At 38.6% G+C, this 12,342-nt stretch overlaps 1 protein-coding gene across 1 annotated transcript in view; it reads right to left on the bottom strand.

Annotated features, from left to right (window-relative positions):
• Nucleotides 1–232: 232 nt before the first annotated feature.
• The window catches only part of FANCB (FA complementation group B), a gene marked incomplete at its 5' end in the record, with an annotated part of 49,602 nt that continues 37,492 nt past the window's right edge, over nt 233–12,342 (bottom strand). The window contains 2 exon segments of the mRNA XM_064483214.1: nt 233–364; nt 1,622–1,755. Of these exon segments, the coding sequence (XP_064339284.1) occupies nt 1,627–1,755 (129 nt within the window).

Genomic DNA, 12,342 nt, shown 5'->3' with positions numbered 1-12,342 from the left:
TCTTTAGATTTTTACTTGTATTCCTATAGATAAAATTAAAATGTTTCCAGGTATTTCAAGCAGCAGAAGCTCTTTCTCATCTTCTTTCCACTGGTTCCTTGCTTCAGCATGGTGTGACCAGGATAAAAAAAGAATAAAAACATAGACTTCAGATACATTATTTAGTTTAATCCAATCCACAGGACTAGCCAAGGGCTAAGAGCTTTCTTTTATACAGTGTGGGGTTTCTCAGCCTCTGCTGGGTCATTCTTGGGAGCTGACCTGTGTTGCAGGATATGTAGCAGCATCTCTGGTCTCGAACTACAGCATCTCTCCCACTTCAGCTCAGAGAAACAAAAATGTCTCCAGACGTTGTCAAATGCCTCTGCGGGAGGGGGTAAAATTATTCCGGTTTGAGAACCAATTTTCTATTTGCTTCCTTTGACTGTCAGAAATGATCTTTTAGATCATCTAACACATGATCTAACCCAGGACAGAGGAAGGCGAGAAATAGACCAAAGACAATACACTTGCTCCCAGATCTACCACAGAGACTTTGGGCAAGTCTCTGACCCTTTCTTTACTTTATCCGTAACAGGGGGAGAATAGTGTTACTTGGCTCACAAGCTTACTGTAAGAATTAAATGAGACATAAAATAACCCATTCTTTTCTCTCTCTTGGTTTTTTCAGGGGCAGGAGAGCAGGTAATTAGGTTTATTTATTTTTAAATTTTTTAATGGAGGTACTGGGTATTGAACCCAGGACCCTGTGCATGCTAAGCACCTACTCTACCACTGAGCTATACCCTCCCCCCTTCTCTCTGTTTTGAGAAACTACTTCTGTATACATCCAGTTCCTATATATACACAGAGTCTATTTCTGGCCTATCTGTTCACTCCTCCTTGTCTCTTAGCATATTTCTGCAAGAGTTCCTCACAATGTTGATTCACCATTGTTATTATTAAGCCCTCTATTACCTGTAGGTGACTTGTCTGGGAAAGTCGGCCATCAGGAGAGGAGCTGGAAACTGAGAGGTGGAGAAAAAGGCCTACAGAATCCTTGCACTGAAGCTCAGATACTCTTCCCATTGTTAAGTTCCCTAAGGTTATTCAGATGGTTTCCACATTATTTCCTCTTCAGCCCCCGCACCACTTGCACCTCACACGAGGGACAGACACCCGGTCAACGGTTGCTGACGGATGAAATGACCTATTTCAGACATAAGTCAAACAAGCTTACCATTACTGGGTTTCCCCACATCACCCTAGGTTAAGAAGCCCAGATTATGTGGGATGAGGACAGGGAAGGTACTAATACAGGCAGGACTGGTGTCAGCAGTAAGTGACAGGTGACAGTCTGACATTAAATGAGGAAATTAAAGGGCAGACATTAATTAAAAAATAAAAACCACATGCTCTGGAGAGTAAGCAGTCAGACACATCACAATAACCCCTTAGCTGCATTACACTGTCAGTGCATAATAATTGACATCCCTAATGATGACTCTGACATTTTTAAAAATGCTAATTTCTGTTCAGCCTGTTCTATTTTAAAAATTCAGAGTAGTATGTAAGACATTTCAGAAAGATTTCCATCATGGACTTATAAAATATGTGATTTGCAATATACCTTAGAGCTTACCTAATCTATTTTACAGACGAAGAAAGTTCCAGAAAGGTGAAGTGTACTTGTCCAAAATCAGGTGCCAAGAGAGGCAGGATTGGAACTAAACGCTTGCTGACTCCGTGGCAAATTCTTTTTCCACTCCAGCACATCTTCAAAAATATAAATATTTTTCTTTAATTAATTTAAATTGCACAGTTTAATATTTGGCAACTCAACAAGGGTACAAGTCAAATATACGGAATTTTCCTGCACTGGTCCTTACTGGCCTTTTTGTTGCTCAAAAAGTAGTTTAAACCTGGGAGATGTGTCAGATGAAGGAGAAAGCTTAATGCTTAACTCAAGTGGCTGAACTTTCTAGAAGGGAAGGGAAGATTTACATGCTAGAAGTCAGAACAATGCAGAGTGGTGTGGAATGTGGCAATGAGTCTGAGTATGTGGAAACTGCCTCTGGGTGCTCTGGGAATCAAGAGATAGGAAACATCAACCCACGGCATGCGGTCACAGACGGCAGAGGGGTAGGGTGGGACAGGTCATCTAAGCTGAACCGAGAGGATATGCAGACTTTGGAAAAGAAAACAAGGATGTTCCAAATGCAAAGAACAATGTTAGAAAACACTAGAAGGGGGTTGAAGCCTGGATCACATTTTCTAAACCATTCATTCGAACAGGTTATCTAACAATTATGAGTTATTTATACAGCTAGAGGGGCACTTATAGGAAATACTACACATTTAGCCAGCCCTGGAAAATCTAAGTTGAAGGGAGAACATGGAAAATGGCTCAATGGTTCTAGAACAGCACTATCTGATAGACATATAATACATGATACACAATTTAAAATTTTCTAGTAGCCCCATTAAAAGAAAGCAAAAAAGCAACAGATTAAATTAACTTTTAAAATATATTTTATCTAACGCAATATATCTAAAATGTTATTATTTCAATATGTACTCAATATACAAAAATTATTAATGTGATAGTTTACATTCTATTACTCATACTAAGTCTCAGAAATCTAATGTGCATTTCATACTTACAACAGATCTCAATTTGGATGCTAAGTTCATCAGCAATATTTGATCTGCATTTAGACACTGTCAAATTTACAACTGAAAAGATTAATTCAGTTACCCAAGATGCTCCAAATATACATAAAAGGTTTCCCACAACTGAATCAAACATCAAAAATCATTTTCTGTTAAGATTCACAGCTACCCTGACAAAACTGCCTCAGTTTTTAAATTTAAAAGCCAAACAATTAAAATTAAATGAATTAAAAGTTGGATTGCTCAGGCCTACAGGGCAAATTTCGAAGGTTCAATTATACATATGGCTAGTGGCTCCGCGTTGGGCCGTGCAGGTCTTTAAGTGGCTTTCAGGAGTGGGAAGCAGGGTTGCTGGGTGACATACATCCCTTGGATGGTTGACACAGAGCTCCTGGAGGGAGTCCGCATATGAGCCAGTACATTCACTGGGGCCACTCTGTACCACCCGCCAAGAAGAAAGGAGATATCGAGATGTCTAGGGCCACTAATCTGCAACAGACTAGAGAAAACAAACAAAAACAGCAAAGTCAGGAAGACCAGTGGACAGTTTATTGTAGTAAGTAAAGTGTGAAGTAACGAGGACCGGAACTGGAGGTAGGAGGAGGAATGAGGGGGAGACGATAGTCCGAGAGGCTGTTTGTTGGATGGAGGAACTGACAAGACTGAAGACTAGATGGACATGGAAGAAGGGCCACCATCTGAAAACCTCAGAGGGATCTGGGTTTTGTCTGCTTGTTTCGTGTTTTGTTTGGGTTTTTGTTTTGTGCACTTTTTTTCCTCTTCTCTCTTCTACGTGCATTTAATAGGGAAAATTATTTTCCACAGTGGTTTTCAGTTCGTGGATTCTTGAGGTGGAACACTTGGGAATGCAAAGGGTCTATTATTAAAAAGGAGAAGAGAAGAGAGGAGGGGAGGGGAAGGGGAGGCGCAGAGAGGGAGGTGAGAAGGAGAGAGAGAGGGAGAGGGGTTTGCTCCACGGCTTCATCCACTCGCCCAACATCTATTGAGACAAAGGCCTAGGTGTTCGCATGCCAGATACAAGTGAGGTGGGCCATCCTGGAGGAGTGCACTGCGAGTGTCGCAGCCAGGCCTGAACCCCAGACAGCCTCAGCCTGCAGCAGGGTCTCTGTCCTACACCACAGTGGAGTAGGAGTCACTGGCGGGGTTCTGGCCTTGGAGACAGGCCAGTCTAAACTGCATTCTTTTTCTTGAAGTTTCATCCACCACTTCTAAAAACGCCCTTCAAGGAAGATCTTACTTTTACCACCACTAACAAAGTAATTAGAATCAGATCTTAAAGGGAAAAGAAAAGGTGGGACTGCGTAGAGTCAGCATGAATGGGAAAATCTCCTCTACAGTAGTGATGGTGCCGGAGGTAACACAGGGCTTTGGGGAGGGAAGTTGGCGTCAGTCCCCCATCTATTAGTTGCTGTAAAAAGATGGGTGCGGAAGTATAGAAAAGACATAAATTATGACTCAAGAAAATTCGGAGGACATTCAGTTCAATATGAACTGATGATATGTTATACCACTTAACTGTGGAAAGGAATAGTGCTCAGACTGAATTAGGATAAAAAAGTCTGACTTTGTAAACTTCTCTTTCCATAGAAATGTCACAATATTTTCCATTAAGAATCAAAGGGACCACCATATTTTCACCTGCTCTAATACAGACTTTTATACTATTCTGGTGAACAATTGCAATTTTACATTTGTTAGTTATGAAATTTCAATTTCCCCTGCTTTGTAATTTGGAGGAATGTTTAGTATTCTGGGTTCAAACTGTGAAACACAATAGAGAACACTGCCCATATTAGAAACATAATTCCTTTCACTACATAGCTGACTTCAAAAAAAGACCTTTAAAGGAAGAATTTATTCATTAAATCTCACCATTTGCATAAAACAATGCTGTCCCTCAATTCAGTCCTTACTTCTTTCCCTCCAAATTTTTCATAAAATTTCATAAAAGTCAGTCTCATTAACTTCACTCTCTCAGTGATACATCAGAGAACCATGGAACATGCAGTAACATAAAGCAGTTGCCTGGGGTGTCTCTCTTCCTCCTCCACTTGACATTTCTCACACATCATTCATGTGGACTTCCCGGCGCCCTTACACAACATCTACTCTTTTGGAGAAATCTACTTGCATTTTTTTGATGTGTGAACACATCTGTCCATGCCAGTCCTTCAGGGAAGGAATAGCATGCATACCTTTGTATCTCTGGAGATTACCCCAGTAACTGGTCTAGGAAGCACCCAATATTTGTGTAAGAAATCAAGAATGGATATATAAATGAACAAGCAATGACTGAATTATAAGAACTGGATCCAGAGCTGGAATTCTTATTAGCTGTATTACCTTGAGTAACTCATTCCACCTCTCTGAGCTTCAATTTCTTTATCATAATAAAGAGAAATAGCAGACAGCCTAGTGGACATCGCAGGGCATTGAAAAGCATCACATATGACAATATGTGTGAAAGCTCCTGATAAATGGTAAACTACTGATAGACTGGGATTTCAAAATTGTAGAATAGATAAACAAGATTATACTGTATAGCACAGGGAAATATATACAAGATCTTATGGTAGCTCACAGAGAAAAAAATGTGACAGTGAATATATATATATTCATGTATAATTGAAAAATTGTGCTCTACACTGGAATTTGACACAACATTGTAAATGATTATAAATCAATAAAAAATGTTTAAAAAAATAAAAAAAATAAATAAAAATGACTTTTTAAAGTTAAAAAAATGGCAAACTACTATGCAAATGTTAGTTATTGTCTGGGGTCTGGAAAAAGATATAAAAGCCTAGCCAAGTATAGCACAGGGATGGGCAGCGAATTCCACACGGTTGGGAATGTTGTCACTGTTGACCCAGATCTCAAAACAAAATCGTGAGAAACATTCTTGACTCCTCCTTCTCCTTCACTCCTAATACCCAACTGGAACCAGTGCTACCTGTTTCACCATCCCTGAGCTCAATACAGACAGAAACAATTATAAATTCAAGACTCCATTCCTGCTGGTAGTAGCAAGTCCATTTCCTCCCTCTGTATCACATCTCATAATTGGCCATGACCTCCAGGGCTTACCTAATCAATGGGGTAGGATCAGGGTAGAAAGGATGGTCTTGGTTCTTCATACAAATACCAAGTGAAGACCCAACTAGAGAATGGCTATTGAACAGAGTTCTTCCACAGTTTTGCTGTTGTAAACAACTTCTGTACAGCTGACTGCTGCTTGATCAAGAGCCCATCTCAGGCTACAAGGAGTGCCACATCATGTACCATAAAAGCTCGGGACCTTAGGTCTAGAGAAGCCTCCAGGACCAACCACAGATTATGCCTACACCAGCCCTTCTCAATAAACTCCAAGATCCTAGTCTTGGTCCCTGTTCACCAGCCCCCTTTCTTCAGTCATTGTATTTACAGAATCCCACTGCCTGTCTGATGTCAGAAGAGGTCTTTCTGGCCTATGTTTACAGGACTGCCTAACTTTGAATCTTGGGAAGCAGGTATGGAGTTCCCATATCCTTCCCCTTACTGAACAACGGGGGCCTTCTCCTCTGAGAAACTGGTTAGTATTTGCCAGAAATGGAAAGCAAATCAGGAGGACAGGGCTAGGAAAGAAGTAAAGGGATTGGTGAGCAGTGGGGGAGGCAGAGGAAGATGACATGCAAAGCTGGAGAAGTAAGAAGGGGCCAGATCGTGACGGTCTTGTAAAATCACAGTAGGGGTTCACTAGGAGGGCAGTGGGAAACATCTGACTTGTTTTGAACCAGATGACACGATCTGATTTGCATTTGGAAAGAGTGCTCTGGCTACTGTTTAGGAAATGGACTGGAACGAAATGATACTACGCAGGCAGCATTAGGAAGCTGTCACAATTATCCAGGTGAAAGATGTGGCCTGAACGAGGTGGTGGCAAGGCAAATGAATGGAACTGAGAAATATCTTGGCATTCAAAATGGCAGAACTCTGTGATTGCTTGTGTAATAGATTGCCTGTTAAGGCAGATACTGAATGGAGTGCCCGTGGCAGATGGCTTCCTTGAAACTGATCTTCATCGTTCTGTGAAATCGACTGAACTCCTTTGGTTATGTAAAGACCAGAGGAGAAGGCACCCGTTGTTCAGTAAGGGGAAGGATATGGGAACTCCATACCTGCTTCCCAAGATTCAAAGAGTAGGAGTTAAAGGGGAGTCAGAGGAAGTTGTTTCTCACCCTGGTCATGGAATGTGGCAGTGCCAAGGCCTCCAAGAGCTGTCTGAATAGCTCACAGAAACATGCTGTGAGATGAAGAGCTTGCAGTAGGGTCAGCATGCTGTGACACAGGTACCTAGACTGTGCTAAGGCCACTTGGAGGGGATTGCTCTTTGCCTTGAATCTTGACATCAGAAGCCAGCCGGGACAGCAGAGTGAGTGGAGGCCCAGAATACAATCTAGTCCCCTCCCTCACTGCTGGTCTGCAGAACTGGGGGCCGGTCTGAGCGGAGAAGAGGGGCAATCTTTGAGTTAAATGTTTTAACAGTTTACGTTTTTTAATTGCAGTATAGTCGGTTTACAATGTTGCATTAGTTTCTGGTGTACAGCCACAGAGATTGAGTTATACATATATATTATTTTTCTTTCCTTTATATATATATAATATATATTTATTATTTTTCATATTCTTTTCCATTACAGTTTAATACAAGATACTAAATGTAGTTCCCTGTGCTATACAGTAGGACTTTGTTGTTTATCTATTTTATATATAGTAGTTTGTATCTGCTAAACCCAAACTCCCAATTTATCCCTCCACCCATCCCCTTCCCCCATGGTAACCATAAGTTTGTTTTCTATGTCTAACAGTTAACATTTTAAACGTAAATGTATTCATCTTGTTAGACAAAATAAACACTATAAAAAGATCATCAGTGAAAAATCTTACTCTCACTTCTGTTCCAGTCACCTAATTCTCCATAAGAGGTTATTATTATTATTAGTTTCTGAATTAGTTTCTTACGGCTACTGTAACAAATTACCATAAACTTGATGGCTTAACAGAAATCTATTCTGTCAAACTCTGGATGCCAGAAGTCTCCATTTAGTGTCACTGCCAGGAAATCAAGGTGTCAGCTGGGCCACGCTCACTGCAGAGGCTCCAGAAGAGACTCTGCTCCTTGCCCCTTCCAGCTCCTCGTGGCTGCTAGTATCCTTTGACCTTTGACTACATCACTCTATTCCCTGCCTTCTCCTCTGCTGCATCTGTAGTCACTCTCCGTCTCTCTCCTATAGGGATACCTGTGATGGCATTTAAAGCCCACCCACATCACCCAGGATAATCTCCTCAATCACATCTTTTGCCATATAAGGTAACAGTCACAGGTCCCAGAGGTTAGGAAGTGGCTATATCTTTAGGGCCCATTATTGAGCCTGTCAGTTTCTGATGCATCTCTCCAGATAGAAGCAAATGCAAGCACACAGGAAAATACACTCATGGTTTTTTTTTTCCACTTTCTAACACAAAAGGTAATTTACTGCACACAGTTCTGCATCTTGCTTTACTGACTGAACAATATATGTTGAGATCTTTCCATATCACTGCAGAGAGCACATTCTCCATTTTTACAAGTGCATAAAATACCACTGAATGGACGTATGCGATTTATTTAACCATTCCCTTCCAGTTTTCATTTGTTTGCCATTACAAACAATGTCAAAGTAAATACATACACACAGATACGTACCCATACACATATATACATGTTTGAAAATACATTTTGGGATAAATTCCTAGAAGCTCTTCGTCAAAGAGCATAAGCATTTGTAACTTTGTTTAGGTTATCAACAAATTCTCCATGTCCTTGATGGCAAAAGGTATTGTCAAAGAACATTTAAATTTGTGCCAATTCACAAAATATTCTCTGACATAAATCATAGCAATGTTTTCTTGGGTCAGTCTCCCAAGGCAATAGAAACAAAAGCAAAAATAAATAAATGGGACCTAATCAAACTTACAAGATTTTGCATAGCAAAGGAAACCATAAACAAAACAAAGACAACCTACAGACTGGGAGAAAATATTTGCAAATGATGTGACTGACAAGGGCTTAATTTCCAGAATATACAAACAGCTCATATAACTCAGTAACAAAAAATCCAAATAAACCAATCAAAAACTGGGCAAAAGACCTAAAAAGACTTTTCTTCAAAGAAGACATTTAGACAGCCAACAGGCATATGAAAAGATGCTCAACATCGCTAATTATTAGAGAAATGCAAAACAAAACGACAATGAGGTATCACCTCACAAGGATCAGAATGGCCATTATCAAAAAATCTATACATAATAAATGCTGGAGAGGGTATGGAGAAAAGGGAACTCTCTTACACTATTAGTGGGAAGGTAAATTGGTGCAGCCTCTATGGAAAACATTTTGGAGGTTCCTTAAAAAACTAAAAATATAGCTATTATATAATCCAGCAATGCCACTCCTGGGCATATACACCTAGAAAACTAATTTGAAAAGATACATGCACAACAATGTTCACAGTGGTACTATTTACAATAGCCAAGACATGGAAGCAACCTAAGTGTCCATCAACAAATGAATGGATAAAGAAAATGGGGTATATCTATATTACATATTATATATATAATGGAATACTACTCAACCATAAAAAAGAATGAAATAACTGGAATTTGACACAACATTGTAAAATGACTATAATACAATTAAAAAATAAAGAATAAAGAAACAATCCCCTTTAAAATAGCACCCAAAGTAATAAAATACCTAGGAATAAATCTAAACAAGGAGGTGAAAGAATTATACACAGAAAACTATAAACCATTGATGAAGGAAATTAAAGATGACTTTAAAAAATGGAAAGATATCACATGCTCCTGGATTGGAAGAATCAATATTGTTAAAATGGTCACACTGCCCAAGGCAATCTACAGATTTAATGCAATCCCTATCAAATTACCCAGGACATATTTCACAGAACTAGAACAAATCATAGTAAAATTTATATGGAACCACAGAAGACCTAGAATTGCCAAAGCGTTACTGAAGAAAAAGAAAGAGGCTGGAGGAATAACTCTCCCAGACTTCAGACAATACTATAGAGCTACAGTCATCAAGACAGCATGGCATTGGTACAAAAACAGATATATAGACCAATGGAACAGAACAGACAGCCCAAAAATGAACCCACAAACTTTTGGTCAACTAATCTTCGACAAAGGAGGCAAGAATATACAATGGAATAAAGACAGTCTCTTCAGCAAATGGTGTTGGGAAAACTGGACAGCAGCAAGTAAAACAATGAAGCTAGAACACTCCCTTACACCATACACAAAAATCAACTCAAAATGGATCAAAGACTTAAACATAAGACAAGATACAATAAACCTCCTACAAGAAAATATAGGAAAAACATTATCTGACATACATCTCAAAAATGTTCTCCTAGGGCAGTCTACCCAAGCAATCGAAACAAAAGCAATAAACAAATGGGACCTAATGAAACTTACAAGCTTCTGCACAACAAAGGAAACAATAAGTAAAACAAAAAGACAACCTACGGAATGGGAGAAAATTTTTGCAAATGAAACTGACAAAGGCTTGATCTCCAGAATATATAAGCAGCTCATATGACTTAATAAGAAAAAAACAAACAACCCAATCCAAAAATGGGCAAAAGACCTAAACAAGCAATTTTCCAAGGAAGAAATACAAATGATCAACTGGCACATGAAAAAATGTTCAATATTACTAATTATCAGAGAAATGCAAATCAAAACTACAATGAGGTATCATCTCACACCAGTCAGAATGGCCATCATTCAAAAATCCACAAATGACAAATGCTGGAGGGGCTGTGGAGAAAAGGGAACCCTCTTACACTGCTGGTGGCAATACAGTTTGGGGCAGCCACTGTGGAAAACAGTATGGAGATTCCTCAAAAGACTAGGAATAGACTTACCATAGGACCCAGGAATCCCGCTCCTGGGCATATACCCAGAAGGAACCCTACTTCAAAATGACACCTGCACCCCAATGTTCATAGCAGCACTATTCACAATAGCCCAGACGTGGAGACAGCCTAAATGTCCATCAACAGATGACTGGATAAAGAAGAAGTGGTATATTTATACAATGGAATACTACTCAGCCATAAAAACCGACAACATAACACCATATGCAGCAACATGGATGTTCCTGGAGAATGTCATTCTAAGTGAAGTAAGCCAGAAAAGAAAGAAAAATACCATGTGAGATCGCTCATATGTGGAATCTAAAAAACAAAACAAAACAAAACAAAACATAATTACAAAACAGAAACAGACTCATAGACATAGAATACAAACTTGTGGTTGCCAAGGGGGTGGGGGGTGGGAAGGGACAGACTGGGATTTCAAAATGTAGAATAGATAAACAAGATTATACTGTATAGCACAGGGAAATACATACAAGATCTTATGGTAGTTCATAGAGAAAAAAATGTGACAATGAATATATATATGTTCATGTATAACTGAAAAATTGTGCTCTACACTGGAATTTGACACAACATTGTAAAATGATTATAACTCAATAAAAAAATTTTTTTAAATGTAAAGCCATTTAAGTAGAATACATCATAGAATTTAAAATAAATAAATGTTTTTAAAAATTAAAAATAAATAAAAAAGAATGAAATAATGCCATTAGCAGCAACAAAGATGGCCCTAGAGATAATCACAGTAAGTGAAGTGAGTCAAAGACAAACATATATCACTTACATGTGGAATGCAAAATATGATACAAATGAACTTATTTACAAAACAGAAACAGACTCACAGACATAGAAAACAAACTTATGGTTACCAAAGTGGGGAGGGGGAAGGGATCAATTAGGAGTTTAGGTTTAGCAGATACAAACTACTATATATAAAGCAGATAAACAACAAGGTTCTGCTGTATAGCCCAGGGAACTATACAGTATCTTGTAATAAACTATAATGGAAAAGAATATGAAAAATAATATATATGTATAACTGAATCTCTTTGCTGTACACCAGAAACTAACATAACATTATAAATTGACTATACTTCAATGATAAATAAATAAATAAATAAATAAATAAATAAATAAATAAATTTGTGCCAGTTCAGTCAATGGAAATTATTTCGGTGAATTGCTTATGTACGTGTGAACATGATTTTTAAGAGTTGCAGAATATTCTATCATATGAATGAAACAAATTCTAAAATCATTTTTCCTATTGCTAGACATTTCATTTTTTATTGTTTGAAACAGTGCAATGATCATCTCTGAGAATGTATCTTTTTCCACATACTGGATTGCTTTCTTACAGTAAATTTCTAGCAGTGCCCATGCTCAAAGACTTTGAGTACCTAAGGTCTTTGATACATACCGCAAAATGGCTTTGCAGAAAAGTTTTACCTGTTTTATTTTCACCAGTAACATATGAGGGGCAGACATCAGAGTCTTAATTGCAGTTATTTATAGAAATTGCTTATAAGTAAGCATTTATAAGTCTTTTGGGTTCTTGGACCCAATTTCAGTGTAGGGGGGGTGGGGATTTACCCACATCTCCAACAAACAGTTCTATAGACACCAACTTAGTGTCCTACAATTCAGCTCAATTCTGATGCCTATCTAACCAGAGACAGCATCA

Source organism: Camelus dromedarius, chromosome X (assembly GCF_036321535.1).
Source record: "Camelus dromedarius isolate mCamDro1 chromosome X, mCamDro1.pat, whole genome shotgun sequence".
In the NCBI taxonomy this organism is placed as follows: domain Eukaryota; kingdom Metazoa; phylum Chordata; class Mammalia; order Artiodactyla; family Camelidae; genus Camelus; species Camelus dromedarius.
This window is presented reverse-complemented; position numbering and strand designations above follow the sequence as displayed.